The sequence below is a fragment of the Coloeus monedula genome (assembly GCF_965178545.1).
Source record: "Coloeus monedula genome assembly, chromosome: 4".
NCBI lineage: Eukaryota > Metazoa > Chordata > Aves > Passeriformes > Corvidae > Coloeus > Coloeus monedula.
Genome location: NC_138784.1, coordinates 74,121,848 through 74,138,990, shown reverse-complemented (window position 1 = coordinate 74,138,990; position 17,143 = coordinate 74,121,848). Strand labels below are relative to the sequence as shown.

Sequence of the window (17,143 nt, the reverse complement as noted above, 5' to 3'; positions counted from 1 at the left end):
CGTGGGGCACGTGTGTGTGCGTGTGTGTGTGTGTAATGGAGAGGGAAAGGGTGCAGATTTATTACTCTGCTGTGTGATTTCTGCTTTTTCTCCCAGCATCTTTTCAGTCAGGAGGGCTCCCTTTGTGCTGGTTTTAAGTAGAGAGCTCAGAGTGCAGAAAGGGAGGATTAGCAATTAAATACGCTCTGATGATGGCATGGTTGTGAAGGAGGGAGGAGGAAGGAATACTCCATAGTAATGTACTTTTGTTTCCTTTTTTCTTTGCTTGTAGGACAGAATCTGCCAGGGGATTGGTGTTTTGAAGAGTTTTACAGCTTCTAATCCTCATTGCCTTGGGAATACAAACCTCCCTAATCATGTCTCTGGCCATGTGGAAATGGACTTGTCTGGTTTCTCACCTCCTGCTGTCCACCACAGTGTCACCTCTTGGCAGACAGCAGCCACCCCATCCAAAGAGGTCCTTCATCACCTTCACGGGAGAACAAGCAGAGGGAAACTTCAACCACTTGGTGGTGGATGAAAGAACTGGGCACATTTACTTGGGTGCTGTCAACAGGATCTACAAACTCTCCAGTGACCTGAAGGTCCTGGTGACCCACGAGACTGGTCCTGATGATGATAATCCCAAGTGTTATCCTCCCAGGATAGTCCAAACCTGCAATGAACCCTTGACGCCCACCAACAACATAAACAAAATGCTCCTCATAGACTACAAGGAGAATCGGTTGATAGCCTGTGGGAGTCTGTACCAGGGCATCTGCAAGCTGCTGAGGCTGGATGACCTCTTCAAGCTCGGAGAGCCCTTCCACAAGAAGGAGCATTACCTCTCTGGGGTGAACGAGAGTGGCTCTGTTTTTGGAGTCATTGTTTCTTACAGCAACACGGATGACAAGCTGTTCATCGCCACGGCCGTGGATGGCAAACCGGAGTATTTCCCCACCATTTCCAGCAGAAAGCTCACCAAGAACTCCGAGGCCGATGGGATGTTTGCGTATGTCTTTCATGATGAGTTTGTGGCCTCTATGATCAAGATCCCCTCAGACACCTTTACCATCATCCCTGACTTCGATATCTACTACATCTACGGCTTCAGCAGCGGGAACTTTGTCTACTTCCTGACTCTGCAGCCTGAGATGATCTCCCCACCCGGCTCCACCACAAAGGAGCAGGTTTATACCTCCAAGCTGGTCCGGCTTTGTAAGGAGGACACGGCCTTTAACTCCTACGTGGAGGTGCCCATTGGCTGTGAGAAGAACGGGGTGGAATATCGATTGCTCCAGGCAGCCTACTTGTCCAAGGCTGGAGCCATCCTGGCCAGGTCTCTGGATGTTGGCCCTGAGGATGATATCCTCTTCACAGTTTTCTCCAAGGGGCAGAAAAGGAAGATGAAGTCCTTGGATGAGTCTGCTCTTTGCATCTTTGTCCTGAAAAACATCAACGACCGCATCAAGGACAGGCTTCAGTCCTGCTACAGGGGAGAGGGGACGTTAGATCTGGCCTGGCTCAAGGTCAAGGACATTCCCTGTAGCAGTGCGGTAAGTGAAGCCCCTGAGCACCCAACCGTGCCCTCCTCACGTATTAACAGGCCTTGTCTTCAGATAACCAACCTTCTCAACCCTTAAAGCAAAGACCAAGGAGCTGAGACGGTCTTGTCCCCGTCCTAGCTCTGCCTCCAGCTCACCACACCACCCAATTTGACCAGTTCATGCCCCAGTTTGCTCATGGACAAGCTGATGAAGGTAGCAGCAGACATGCTGTGTTTACTGATGAGCAGAACCAGGGGGCCTTGGAATATTTAGGAGGATATGCCTGTTATAGTTACTTCGTGGTGCAAATCACAGGGGTGAAATCACTTAGACCCAAGTGCACTGTCGGCTCAAACCTAAACCAAAAGAGGGCCTAAAGATGTCAGTGGCTTGTGCCACTGTTTGTTTCTGTCTGCGCTGGTGTAATTTTGTTTCCCTGGGCTGGAGCTGGGGCAGGATTTATTCAGGGAACTTTGTGAAGTCAGGGTTTCGTTTCTTGCAGAGCTGAGAAGCACTGGTCATTAACCATCAAAGCCCCTCGCCTTCCGGTCTCCAGCCAGCTCTGCACTGAGAAATTAAGGCCTGGCTGCAGATCAAGGATTAAACACTGCAAGATTTAAGGGCAGGATTGGGGAAGAGGCTGGTCTGTCTGACCTACAAATGGTCTGAAGAAATTGCTTCGGTTTATTCTGAGTGTCATTGCAGGAATGTGCACGGGGCTGGCTTTGATAGCAGGCACAGACATGGGCATTACAGCCGGCACCGCACCCGGGGCTGCAGGAGCCGCTTCCCCAGGCTTTGATTCCCATCCTTAATTAGCTCTTTCAAGTGAGAGGCGAGTTCAAGTGTGAGCAAAGGGAATAGGGAGAAACGTCAGAGTGCTTTCTTGCCCCGTAATCTCCAGGCAGGCAGTGCTTGGGAGATGGGATTGCTCCTTTGTGTGCAAGCCTTGTTTTCTGGGAGATTCCTGCTGCTGCTCCCTGGCAGGACAAGGACAGACCAAGAGGAATGTGGATGGGAATTTCATTGCAAGGACACTGATCCTGCCTTACTCTGCCCTAATTCCCTTTTACACCCCTCAGTGTCCTTGCTTGACCTTGCCCTGCTCTCATTCTCCCACACCGAAGGGACAAGTCCTTGATTTTAGTTGCGATCTCTTCTGCTAGACCCACAAAGCTCCCTGTGGAGCATTGCACAGGGAGAAAGGCTGTGCCCAAATCTGGCTTTGATTTTTTTGTTTAGCCGCAAGGCCTGTGCACATTCAAAGAGCTGCCTTTAGATTTAGGCTGGGAGCTTCCCACTGGAGTTTCTTTCCTGGGCTCTTAAGCCTCTCCATGCATTTGCATATTTGCTCTGCTTGTGCTCCATACTAACGTTTGCAGTGCTGGACCTCTCCAATTAGGAGGTTTGAAACCGCTCAGTCCTGCCTTCCATGGCTTTAGACAGGAGCAAAAAAAGCCAACAGCTTTCTTGTGTCCCATGGGGTGAGTCTCAAACTGAGAGAACTGATGTCAGATGGAATTTGTAGGGACAGGACTGCAGAGGCTGGAGAGAGGACGCGGTGGGGGAAAGTATTAGAGCATATTTTTGAGTGTACTTCTTCACTGTGAATCAGAGATGCTGCAAAAGAACCTGGAGATGCTTGAATTAAAAGCAGGAAGACTGAAGAGTGTAACTAAGTAGGCTGTACTCTCCTTAAATGAGCCTACTTAGAGCTGCTGGCAAGCCCTGCCTGAGATCAGCTGTGCTGCCCGAGGGAAGAGGTATTAGTGACTTGGCTGCTGAAAGGGGTTGCAGAGTCCAGCCACTAAGCTTGGAAAATATTTGATGGTTGCTGAAGTATTTCGGAGCCTGGATGTGTGTCTGTGACAGCCTGGTCTCCTCTGCTGCTGTCCTGCTTGCCAGCCAAGCCCCAGCACTGCTGCTCTGCTGCTCAGCACATGTGTTCCAGGCAGCTCTAAAACCAATTACAAAGCCATCAGTGAGCCTTTCCCTGGGTTTGTGTGGATGTCAAACGTTTCTCTGCTGGTGCAAACAGAGGCTTAACCTGCCTACGGTCCAGGCTGGAACTGAACTTCAGCTTTGCTGCCCAGATGAAATCCTGTATGAGAACAGGGACAGATGATGTGCTGGGCGCTGAGCATTTCAAAGTGACAGAGGAGAGATTTGGATTAGGTGTTAGGAAGAAATTCTTTACACAGGGGGTAGTGAGGCATTGGAACAAGCTGCCCAGGGAAGCTGTGGCTGCCCCCACATCCCTGGAAGTGTCCAAGGCCAGGGTGGATGGGGCTTGGAGCACCCTGGAATAGTGGAAAGTGTCTCTGCCCATGGAAAGGGAGTTGGAACTGGATAATCTTTAAGATCCTTTTCAACCCAAGCCATTCTATGATTCTTTATGGTATTAATTGTAGGACTGGGGAACTGAGTTCACTGCACTGTCCTGGTCTATTGGTGTGTGCTCAGGTCCAGCTTTTAGCAACAAATATTCTTTTAGTTTTTCTAATATTTCTACCAGGGCAATAACTGACTGAAAGGGGATCCACGTGACAGGATACTTCTGCTCCTGCCTTGGTGTAATCCTTGCCCAAGGCCATTTCAGGGCAAGAGAAATCTCCTGGGGACCATTCCCAGCACAATTCTCCTAAGCTGCAATATGCACACAAATAATTGCAGGTGTGTGCAGGAACAGTGCTCTGGTCCCCAGTAGCAGAGTCTGTAGCTCCTCTGGTCAGGCAGCTTGGTTACATCTGGAGCTGAGAGAGTTGAGGTCAGGAAGGACCTTGGCTGGACAAACTGTGTCTCATGGTCAATATTCAGCTGGAGGCATTGGGTCCCCAGATGTCCTGCAGGGTTGGATGTCCTGGAGACTTGTCCCAGCCTGGTTTGCAGAGGTCGAGGCAAAGACAAAAACAAAAGAACTTTGTGTGAGGAGCCTGTGATTCTCCCATGCCAAGTGCCTGTTGGAGATGTCAGCAGTGTGGTAGCAGAATTTCTAGAGTGGGAAAGGTGAAAGTCCAGAGTTGAATGGAGAATCCTCAATGTTCATTCCTCTCCCATCCCTGTGTTACAGCTGTCCTATTAATCTTCAGCATAAATCAGAAAAAAATGATAGATTTTTATGTCTGGGCCCTTGATTTGCAAATTGGTGATGTTCACTCAGGTGATGAATGGTCTCAGGTAATACCTCTCTGCAAAAGCAGGATAATAGCTTATATTTAAGCAGTACACTTGACCCCAAATGCTTAGAAATTCATATAATCAGAGAAAAATGAGGCTGGGAAAAAAGGATTCTTATGAGGTCATCTGATTTGCCCTTCTGCCCTACTTATAACGCTTCTGACAGCTGTTTGTCTCACCTGTTCTTAACCTCTGGCTATGGAGGTTGCTCTCTCTCCCTAAAATCTGTCTGTGCTGTGAGGAAGCTTTCCCTCATGTCGAATCTAAATCTCCTCTCCGGATACTGAAGCCATTCCTACTTATACAGTCAGAGGGCACCTTCAAACCCTTTGGCTCCATGGTCATGCAGGGTGTTGGCAGAAGGCAGGGCTGTTCTGGAGGGGAAAAAACAGGCTTCTTAAAACAGAAAACCAGCTTCATGTAGGCTGAAGAAGGCTGTGGTTTCAATGTCCTTCATAAACTTTGTAATTGAGCAGCCTGATCTAGTTGAAGTTGTCCCTGCCTGTGACAGGAACTAGAGGAACTTTTAAGGTCCCTTCCAACCATTTGGTGGTTCTATGATACCATTAGGAAATGCTGGATTTCTTTAAAAAAAAAAAAAAGGAAAAAAAGGCAGTTCGAGAGGAGGGTGGAGAGGTAAATGTGCAGTTTCTGTACAGGAATCGATCATTGGGGGCTTTGTTGATTGTCATTACAATGAAATAAGATTAATGGGTGCATTTTGAAGCCTGGTACGAATTCCACCCCTGGGATGCTCAGCAGAGGAGGCAGGGGAGCCTTCCCCTCTCTCTTGGGGAGCAGGCAGGCGAAGTGCTGTGAGACAAAAAGCATGGATGAAGAAGGGGAAGGTATTGGAGACTCACCCCAAAGCAGCCTGAAGGTGTCAGGGCTGTGGGGAGATGGAGAGGAGCGGGGATCCTGCTGGAACTTTGGCTGGCAATGAAGTCCCAAACCTGGGGTGCTGCTGGCATGTGAGCCCAGCTGTCAGCTCAGCAGCTGCTTGCATCCCAGGGCTGCTCTCCTGGGAGATCCCGGCCTCCTCCTCAGCCTGATCTGCCTCCCAGCCCAGCAGCCTCCAGTCCCTGCCATGAAAAGCTGTCACCTCCATCGCTGCAGCTTCTGCTGGACACACAGCACCAATATCTGTCCAAGATAATCAAAGTGTCAGTCCCCAACTCTCGCCTGGCTTCTGCTTTTTGCTGGTATTTTCTTTTCCTTTTGGCAGGAAATAGGATTTGACTGTTTAAATTGCTGTATTCAGTCTCTTCCTGTTTTTCATGGCAGCGCTGTCACTTGGGGGAGAACAGAAATATTTTCAAAGCTGACTGGCCAACAAAAGGCCTTGTGTGAAGAGCTGGGCAATATTTTCCCAACACTTTGCTACCAGAAGTGGATGTTTGGGTCCCAAGCCATTGTCTGACAAGTGACTTGGCTGTAAAGGCTTCCTGTGCTTCTGGTGGCTGTTGGTAACTCCCCAAAACCTCTTTGCTGATGCTGCTGGTGACATCTCTGAGAGCCCTGCGCCATCTCCATGCATTTGTTCCTCAAGTGGGCTCTGCTCTCCTGCTCTCTCCTCCTTTCCCTGCATCCCCTGCCCATCCCTGGTGCCCACCAAGCAAGAACTGCTGTTGTCACGGGGATTTAGCTGAATTCAGGAGGAGGCTGTGGATTAGTCCTTCCATGGAAAGCTGTTGGGCATGTTTGGAGGCCAGCTGGGTGCCCAGAGATTTTCCTTTGGCAGCATAAGGATGAACACTGCCTGGTCCTTGGGGCTGATCCATGGGCTCCCTCCTGCTCCATTCCACCAGGTCAGGAAGGGCCATTTTTAACTCAGGTGGTGAAAGACTTCATGTACGGTACGGGACAGTCAGCTTGACTCCTGGAAAGGCCACCGGTGCTGATGGAATGGCCGAGGTTTTTCATCCTGTTTCATGATTTTCCTCTTCCTTCCAGGGCTTCTGTTTGTAATCACTGGTGTTAACAGGCATGGCCAAGATTTTTCAGCCTATTTCATATTCCTCTTCCTTCCAGGCTTGTGTCCATCATCCCTGGGGTTAGCAGGACACAGAGCACCTCTGAGACACCAGGATGGGGAGCAGCGGGAGGTTGTCTTACAGGAGGGTTGGCTAAGGCACAGAACCCCACAACTCATAGCCTGGGGACTCCTGGATCTTAGTGCTGTGCCTACCTGTTGCAGGAAAAGGGAATATGTTCCTTGCTCTTGCATTCCTCCCTGGCATGGTGGGCGGAAGAACAGGGTCATTCAGAAAGAAGGACCAGCTGGAAAGAAGGGGTGTTTTGAGGGGAAAGGTCACCTGACAAGCAAAAAAGTAGGAATTGTCATCCCTATCTGTCATTTATCCCATTTTCCCTTAAAAGACTGGGGAAAAGGGAGTGTTAGCTTTTGCTTAGTTCTTGAGAAGAGGAATGTGTGGAAGGAGGTCCCTGTAATCCTGGTGCTTTGGCATTTTGCACACCCAGCCCCTGCCCATTTCTCCTGGCTGGGCTGGCAGGTACGTGAGCCTGACCCTTTCCCAGGGGAATGGATCAGTCACAGGGATGAGTTATCAGTTTCATTTTGCCTCATACTCTTTTTATTTGCCAGTTGGGCTATCCTAAGTAAATCCCTGTGTGTGTCAGTACCACTGGTGCTTGCACAACAGGAGTTTTTGCTCATCCCAGATGCCACCCACAAGTTTTGTGTACACGTCTTTATTCCAAATCCCACGGGCTGGTGTTTCTGATCCAAAGGGTTTATGGACAGTTGAGGTCAGTTCTTGGTCAATTTTTAACAGCGCTTTCTTCTTCTTCCTCTGAAAACGCAAATAACTGCAGGAAACCCCCGCAAAAACAACGAAGTTCAGATTTTGGAAGGCCAGTACCTTCAGCAATGCTGTAATGCCTCTCTGGGAATGCTTGCTGGAGACTGGGAGCCGGAGAAAACAGGCTTCCTGCTGCCAGATCTGTGTTTGTGCACTTGGTCCCATCAGTTTGTGTTGGATGGAGTGTGTGGCGTGTGTGCAGAGCATGTTGTGAGGGACCCACTGAGCCCAGCAGCTGTGATAAGAGGTGACAAGTGCCCTCCTGCTGACACTGGGGGCTGGAAAGGGTGGAGGCTGAGCTGGGGAGGAAGAGGGACACAGGGTATAATGCTGGCTTAGGGTTTCTGCAGCTGAGCTCTGTGATTTGCAAATCTCCCACTGCATGTTCCACTTCCAGCACGTGAAGCACCTTCCACTTCCTGAGCATCGTCTCCCCTGCAAAGCTGGCTCTGCTCCGGGGTGAGAAACAGTTCCACAGAGAGAAATTCCATGCTATCTCCCCATGTGAGGCAGCTCTCTCCAGGGACACAGCTGGTATTTCTCATGGCTGTGGTCAGTGGTGGACGTGGCCAGAGATGTCCGGGGCTGTGCTCCTCAGGCTAATGGAGAACAATTGAGTTCATGTCTCCAGTGCTCCCAGCAGGGTCCTGGTCCCTCTGAACTGGGATTGGGAAATTCTCTCCACTGCTTCCACTGTGAGTCAGCTCAGGCAGCTCATGGGTTCATTTTCTCTTTTCCCTGGGTGATGGTTCTCTCTCCCAGGTGCCACCTCTCTGTTTTCAGCCAGCAGGGATAAGGACAGGTCCCTGCCTCTGCAAAGTGCTCTGCGCTCCAGGCAGGGAAAAAAGTGGCTTTGGATGCTCTGAGGGAAAGCAAAACAAAAACTCTTAATCCCCTACATCAACAGAAGCTTGCACTTAAGAGCTGTAAACCAGGGCCTAATTGCATGGAGAGGATGATTGCATTTGAGGTATTAACTAGGTTTCTCAATATTAAACACCTGTCCTTGAAAGGATACTGCCTGATCAGTGGATGCAGAAAGAATTCTGGCAGAAATTAATTACATTCTCATAACACCCCCACCCTGAAACCTCTCCTTCCCAAATCCCCATTGTCCTGGGGGGAAAAAACCCCCAAACATGCATTGGAAACAATCTTCTCAAAATCATTTATTTCCTTCCCAAGCATGAAACAGAAGGAAACCCTCTGCCTTTGAGTGGCTGGGTGCCAAACCCTCTCACAGAGCTGTTCTCTCACGTCTGGGTGACCCTGCTCACACAAAATGTTCATTGAGGGCAGAGCAGGACCCACGGCTGCAGAGCCGCTGCTGTGTCTGAGATATTCCAGGCACAGCTCCCTCCCTCCCCCCCCATCCATCCCATCTCTGCACCAGCTGGCTCTGCCTGAGCAGCTCAGCATCACCCCCAGGTCCTGCTGGTCCCCCATGTGCAGGTGAGCAAAGTGCCAGACTCTCCATCCTTGCCCGCGCCGTCTCCCCGTGCTTCTCACCACATGGACAATTAGATTTATTTCTGGGAACTGCTCTTTGCTGCTTCCCTGCCAGCAACCCAGGCTGTTTTCTTCTGTGGTCGAGCCCTGTGGTCGCCTGTGGCTCAACTTTGCATTTTTGGAGGGCTCCACATGATCTCCTCACATTATCTTCCACGCCAGGAGATCACAAACCTGACCTTGTGTTGCCTCACCAGGAGGTCGCCTGGCAGGCCAAGGGGAATGCTTGTGCAAGAGGGGATTTTTTTTTAATTAAAAAAAAAAAAAGCAGAAAGCAAACCCCAGATGTCCTGGAAGAGCCAGAAGCAAAGTGACTCCTGCTCCCTTGGTGAGGCTGATGCTATTTAAAGCCTCTGGAGCAGGGGAGGTTGTACAATGCCTGTTCTGTTGAGGAGGGGGTTGAGGGGGTGCTGGATCCAGCTTTGCTCTCTGGGATAAATCCTGCACAGACCCTTCCTCCCTCGCCTGATGCCAGTGGAGCTGTCGGGGTGAAGCACAGTGCAGGGTCTGTCTTAGAACTTGGAGGCTCAGTGAAGATATTCAGCCTCTGGGAGAGATCTGATGTGTGAGTCTATTTATTTATATTCCAGGAAACACATAACATAAGACTGATTTATTTTGCCCTCCCAGAAATTTCTCTATTTATCCAAATTGCGTGGATGGGTCCCCATTGTACCTGGTAGGATAACACAGATATTGGAAGACTGGATAGTGTGGAGATGGAAATGAGAAAAGCTGTTTTATTCACAGAGAGATGCCTGAATCACATCTGACCATATTTCTGCCCCAGACTCTCCCCAGCCTGGCACCTGCATGACTTTACTGTTGTAGGATATAGTTTTTGCTCTAAGTCTGTTTGAGAGGCATTTTAGTAGGACTGGGACAATCTTTGGGTAACATGGCAACAATTTTGGGACAAAATTCAGTGTTCACAGAGCCAGCACAGACCTGGTTGGGTAGATATACCCAAGTTCAGGGTGGAGCTGGAAGTGTTCAGGGCCAGTTTGGATAAGGCTTTGAACAACCTGATCCAGTGAAAATTGTCCCTGCCCATGGCAGGGGACGAATCTGAGCGGTCTTTAAGGTCCCTTCCAACCCAAACTATTCTTTGATTCTATATTTAAAGAAGTACTCGACACTAGGAAAGGCAAGACCCCCAGATAGGAATGGAACTAAATGGTAAAGGCAGAGTTTCCTCTGTTTCCTCCATGCAGGACCAGGAGCTGGTGTAGGTGATGGAACATGTGGGTGACATTAGATCAGCAGGAACAACATCGCATTTCCCCGTTTCAATGTCATTACCCTGCCATTGTCAGTGATCCAAAATATAATAGGATTTGTACAGCTGATTTATCCTGTAAACAAGCAGTATTAGCCAGGCATGTATTTAGACAAGGAGAGAGAGTGGGAGAGGCAGAGTGAGGGAACGTGCAGCAGGCAATAATAAAAATTCACTCCTCCTAATGAGGGAATGACCCAGCACTCCTGGGTTGGGGCTGTTGGTCGGGATCCCATGCCAGGAAACACAGGGCTGTGATTGTGATGGTGTCCCTGCTCCCAGGGCTGGCTGCAGCCTCCCAGTTGCACAGTCCTGCTTTCAGATTTGGGAGGAGTTGGAGCTTCAGTGAATTTACACTGCCTGCTACAAACACTCTGAATTCCTCAAGCAGTGAGATCTGCACAGATAAGCAGCAGCAATCGGGAGATTTTCCCTTTCAGGGCTCGAGTGCTTTAGTTTGTTGCTTAAACTGATAACCAGTCTTCTTTAAATTCATCTTCTGTGAGATGATGGGACCAGACACATCTCGATTCTCCCTGATACAGATGCCAGCCCTGGATCTCGACTCCCTGTTATTTGTTGAACAAGCCAAGCTCTCACCATTTCCTGGTGCTGAAGAGCAGCAGCACATACATCTCGCTCATTACAGCACTTAAATCACCTTTGCAGCACCGTGGTGAGGCTCAATTAATGCTTTTAAGAGGCTCTGGGCTCTCGGGGTGAAGGTGTTGCCTGCATGCAAAGCAGCTTTGTTGTTTCATTTCTGCAGCGCTGTTGGCACGGGTGGCACTTTGCAGCCCAAATGATGATTTTTCCTGTGGAACAAAATAATAATTATAGCAACTGTGCTGCAGTGAATTGCTGGCGGTGCCATCAGAGGGAGGAAGCCAGACTTCATCTGACCAGGTGCTGGTGTGCACTCAGTAGGAATGAGAAGGCTGATCAGGAAAATGTGACATCCTTTAGGGTAAATGTAGCACCTTCTCTCAAAGGTGTCTTTCTACTTACACAAAAAACCCTTTTCACCTAAGATTTCCCCTCTCTGGGACTCTTTCTCCCCGTCTCAGCTACAGTAGCACCAGAGAATATCAGTGCTGCTGTGTTTCAGGTGTGCAACAGAGCTTTGCTGCTGGAATAAGTTCTTACAGAAGAGCTCTAGCAGCTTATTTGATCAATACTTCCCTTTTGAAAAATCCCTAAATGCTTATTTACCCAACAATCCATGGCAGTTTCAAAGGCAGAATCTCCACACTCAATAATCTTTTTTTTGGGCTGTGAAAAATTTTAAGTGATGTTTTCAAAGCACTGATCTGAGAGCCACAGAGATGCTATTCCTCTGTTTCTCCTTCAGTGCCTCTTCCATATGATCCTCTGAGCCAGCAAGGGGAAGTTTATGGGACCACAGGAATGCTCAGCTTCCTTTTACACCTTTTACAGCCCCACTTGCTGCTCTTCAGGTCACATCCATCCTGGTTTGTTGGGGTGAACCTCAGTGACCACACAGCTTTGGGGCGTGCTTTTCACCCTGCCTGCATGGCTTGGGGTGCTGACGCTGAGATTTGGAATCACGATGCTGGAAGTTTTCTGAAGGGGTGGAAATGCCATATGGAAAAGGGAGATTTGGCTGACACAGTGATGATGGTTGGGATTTGGAATGGGAAGAGCTCCATGAGTGGAATGTTTGTATTCACACAAGAATCACCAGGTTGGAAGAGACCTCTGAGATCATTGAGTCCAACCCATGCCCTAACATCACCTCAACTAAACCATGGCCCCGAGTGCCACATCCAATCTTTTTTTAAACACTTCCAGGGATGGTGATTCCACCACCTCCCTGGGCAGACAATTCCAGTGGTTCACCACTCTTTCCATGTTATTTCAGTCTGCATTGCTGCTGGAGGTATTGTCCCTCTTCCCTGCCTATATCAGGCTCTTGGGGTCTAACCAAGGCACTGGAAATACCACTTAAATCACAATATGACTTTCCTTCGTGAGGACATGACCAATTTCCCTCTGATCACAGCATCATAGAATGGTTTGTTTGGAAAGGACCTTAAAGCTCATCCAGTTCCACCCCTCTGCCATGGACAGGGACACCTCCCACTAGACCAGGTTGCTCAGAGCCCCATGATAGCTCAATTCTGCATCCAGAGCAGTCCCCCAGCAAAAGTGGGAACCAGAGTTGGAGAACAATAAAAAAAAATTGAAAAATCTTTGTGATTTCATCACTGTGGCTGTGACAGGGTCAGCAGATGCTGAAAGTTGGGCTCTGCATCTCCAGGGTCTGAAGCAAAAAGTAAGGAAAGCAAACTTAGTGCCAGAATTGCTTAAATTTTGTAATATCAGGGTCTAAAAAATTTGTAGGGGTTCACTGATGGATTTAGCTTGTGCACATCTTTGTGCACTGTAGTCACTCAGAACACAGGACTTAGAGGATGCAAAATTTATAGCATGATTCCTTTTATCCCCAATTTCTGATAATCACCCAGCTCTGCTGAGCAAGGCCCTGCAGACTGAAGGAACCTGTTGCTCTCTGTAAGAAAGGCAGCCTCCTCTTCAGGAAATTGCAGATTTTACGACGTGGAGGAACCTGGTGCAGACTGTTGGGAAGCCTTACACTCACAGCAGAGCAGGAGCATAAATGCAGGCATAAAAAGTCTGTACTCCATTAAGATTCTGCAGCACTCTTGAAACTTGACACCAGCCCTTGAACTGATGCTTAAACTACAGACCTAAAAACCAAATACCTGTACCAGTTCTAGTCAATTTGAGTAACTTTTCCCTCTTGTTCTTTCGTTCCTGAATTGCATCTGAATGAAAACCTCTCAGCATAGTGGGTGCAATTTCCCTGTAATTGGTAAAGTTACTGTAACTGCACTGTCATTTGTATATGGTGACATGTAATTGCACAGTAACCACTGCAGTGGGTGCATGAGCGAAGAGCAGCGTGCAATTATAATGTATTTCCAAATGCTGGCTCTTTATGCAGCTTCTGTTATATCACAGAGCACCCTGGGGAAATGGGACTGGGTATTTTTGGATGTCCTTAGACTGCAGACCGACCGCCAAAGAGGGGGTGGGTTGGTGGTCTGTGCTATCTTTGGTAGCTGCCCATCTCTTTGCCCACAAAATTTGGAACTACAGATGACAAAGATCTACAGCTGGGGAAACCTGCAGCCTTTCCCTGACCCACTCTCAGGAATGCATGGGATGGGGAGGGCAGTGATGGGCATCTAATTCTGGGAATGATGTGGCAGGAAGGGAAAGCCAGAGGGGCCGTGCCATCCTGCCCTGGGATTTCACAGCTCGGCACAGCAGCAGGATGAAACGTGATGGTTCTGCTGAAGTTCTGTGGGGAGAAGGGCAGGTGAACCAAAATCCGCTGATTTCACAGGAGGCAGCATGGCCAGAAGCAGAGATACTTCAGGAGGTCAGAGGGAGAGTCAACCCAGCTTCAGGAATGCCAAGTACCAATGCCGTGGGCAAAGTAGCATCCAGCCAGGAGTTGACCCTGCACTGAAACCGTGCTCAAACCACCAAGAGAACGTGCACAGGCAAACAGGAGAAGCACAAACCTTGGTACCATCCTGTTGCTGTTGGAATTTAAAGTCCCGTGGTTTGCAGGGAGATGGTTTCCATTATTTGCAGCTCCACTCTGTGGGGATTTATGGTTCACCCCTGCACCAGGCGATTTAGACCCTGAATTTCTTAGCTTGTGTCTCTTCAGACACCGTGAAGTTCCTACTGAGAGGTTTTTCTCTGCCTTCCATCTCTCTAGATTTTTAAACATCCCATTGAGTGGACATGTGCCCACCTTCACCCTCAGTCAGGAAGGAAAGAAGATCTTGCAGTCAGGTGATGGAAAAGACCTTGGATATCTCCTTGCAAAGACTCACATGCCTGTAACTGTTGATTTCTTATTGCTGTTGGCTCCCTGGCCCTTCTGGCAGCACAGACATCCATTAATGTGTGTTCCCTCCATCCTCTGCATCAGCCAAGCCTGAGATAACAGGAGAGAGGAGCCAAGTACCTGCCACCATATGAAGACAGGGCTGTTAGGTATTAGCTGTAAATCAAAGGCAAGGCTTGGCCACTGGGACAGCCTTTATCCCTTGTGAGTCTGTGGAATTGCTCTGGAGCCTGCTGACATATCTGGGAAAAAAGGCTCCGGTGCTTTGATTGGGGAGGAAGATTCTGCCGGAGTGACAGCAAGGAGGAATGAGGGGTGGCTAATCCTTTATTGAGGCCTTTCCCCAAATGTGGATTAGACTGTGTTTAATTATCAGGGGTTGTTTCAGAGGCAAATAGTGGAAGCAGATGTTTAAGAGACAATTGGTGTATTATGAGCACTGTTTGCCCATGTCCCCTGATACCTGGTGCTTCTGCCACTCGTGCAATGCCAACGTGCTCCCTCCTGCTGGGGAACAAGATGAGGACAGTGAAGGAGGTGGTGTAATCAAATCTCTAACCCTTCTGCTGAATTTGGGGGTTTTGAGGGCTCAGCGAATCCCTCCGGGACTGAGCCAGCACCAGTCTTGTAAACCCATCCTCTCCAGGAGGGCTTGGATGTGTTAATTATTTATTTGATAGGCTTAATCCTGGAGGAAGCAACCCCCTGCCAGAATCCTCCCATTCTTTTGCACATCCTTCCCATTTCACTGGTGACAGTGACACCTGGCCATAGCTGCAGATGAAGCCCTGGCTGGTGACGCAGGGAGAGGTGGCAGGAGCAGAACACAACCAGCTGGTCCCACCTGAACATCAGCCCAAGGTGGAGAGGCAGCTGCTGAGACTGGGGAGGGCATTTATACCCTGGGAGCTGCCACTTAGTCTCAGATGAAGATATTTTGGTTATGCAGAGCACCTTATAAACCTGTGTTTCTCAGTTTCCCTGGGGCAGGGTGGTGGTGAGAAACATTCCCTCGTTTGCAAGTGGGAGTTGGGTGTGAGATGAGGAAGTGATGGATTCCAGTCCAGCATTCCAGCTCCAGGCCCCCATTTCCTCCCACGTTACCTGCTGGCTGTGCAGTGGCTTCTTGGGTTGGATTTTAACTGCTTGGGATGTGAGAATTGCTGATATTATTCCCACATCTTTAGACCTTCCCTTTGCCTCTCCCTGCTATCCCAGCTGCTGTGGCAGCAGCGTTAGAAGTGAATTCATGCCCTCACCTCCTCCTTCATTCTGGAAAGTCGTTAACATGAAATTGCCAAGCAGAGAAGCTCCAGAGAGTTTAACGTGGCTACTTTATATTGCTGCTAGGAGTGTCTGGAATTGAAAATAAACCTGTGCTTGCAACTCCTGACCCTTTCATCATAAATCCAAACTTCCTTACGTGTCTCTCTTTGCTGCAGAAGATGACTGTATTTCTGTCTCTACAAAGGCCTGTGTGCAGCTGAGAGCCACAGCTGTGCAGGAGCCGGGTGGTGTTTATTTGTAGGGTTTTGCTTGCTGGCGTTTTTTTGGCAGATGATCCCCAGAGGAAATAACCCAAATATGTTAAATGAAAATAGTTTTCATGTGGCGTGTGGCTTGCTGGCCTTGCTCCTGTTCCTGGGGGAGGGTTGTCCACATGGCAAATCCGAACTCTGTGATTGCTTCTCTGGCACCCAACCAGCAGCACGTGAGTGGATTCAGAATGCCAGAATAGTTTGGGTTGAAAGTGACCTAAAGACAATGAAATTCCAAGCCCTTGCCATGGGCAGGGACACCTTCCACTATCCCAGGTTGCCCTCTCCAACCTGGCCTTGGACACTTCCAGGGATGGGGCAGCCAGAGCTTCTCTGGGCACCCTGTGCCAGGGCCTCTCCACCCTCATTATAAACAATTTCTTCATTAAATCTAGTGTGACTCTAGCTTCTTTGAAAAAAATTGACCCCATAACTCTGTGCAAATCCTTCTTACAGGGATGTGTCCCTCTGGAAATAATGTCAGGAGTAAAATAAAGATGAAATAAATAGTTTAGAAATAAAAGAAATAAAAATTAAATTTAATGTTGTGTCTGTGTGGGTTTATCAGCCCCATTAAGGATAGGTCTGAGTTCAGCTGGAGCCCAATCAGATGGAGGAGGAACTACCTGGTGGCAATTAGATTAATTAAGCCTCCATAGGTTGGAGATGGGCTGCAAATCAGCCACAGGTGTTTGTGCTTAATGCTGTGATTTTTGGGGCTTTATCCTCCCAGGCCCCTGCTTGGGATGGGAGGTTTTGGATCGTGCAGGAAGGTTGTTAGATGAGTTTATGGAGCCTTTCTGGGCTCAAGTGCTTCAGCGGGAGTGGTTGGGTTTGGCTGTGCTCCCCCAAGGAGGATACCTCTGGCTGTGCCAGCTCTGCTGGATTCATCTCATTTCACTGCTTGTCAGACTAATTTCCTCTTGTTTGGGATGAAGCTTTGTACCCTGCACCTCAGGTAAGATGTTTGCTGGCACTATTAAGCTTTTCATTCTCTTGGTGGTGAAGAAAGCTCTCTTGTTTTCCTTGAAAACTTCCCTTCTTTTCCCTTCTTTCTGCTGTTTGGGAGTTTCCTGCTTTCAGCCTGTGGTGATTCTTTGCAGTCAGGCTATTAGTGAGCACTTAGGCAGTTTGATTGCACCCTTGAAACACAAATTGTGCTAATCTGAGATTGTAAGAGCTTCTAGTCAAACTGGGCCTGACTTGAAGACCTAGTTTCTTCTCAAATCCTACATCCATAGAACAAGTCAGGCTGGAAGGACATCAGGGGGCTGTAGAGTTGGGCTGAGGGGATGATCTGGAGTCCTTTTGTGGGCACCTGGCTTTGTTGGAAGGTCCATTTCCAGTTTGTTTGGGTGGCTTCTTCTCTGGCATGCCTCCTT

General features: G+C 48.8%; 1 protein-coding gene across 1 annotated transcript in view; it reads left to right on the top strand.

Annotated features, from left to right (window-relative positions):
- Positions 1-356: 356 nt before the first annotated feature.
- Positions 357-17,143, top strand: part of PLXNA4 (plexin A4) — a gene marked incomplete at both ends in the record, with an annotated part of 391,941 nt that continues 375,154 nt past the window's right edge. Inside the window, one exon of the mRNA XM_082280537.1 lies at positions 357-1,535. Within this exon, the coding sequence (XP_082136663.1) occupies positions 357-1,535 (1,179 nt within the window). The remainder of the gene's footprint in view (positions 1,536-17,143) is intronic.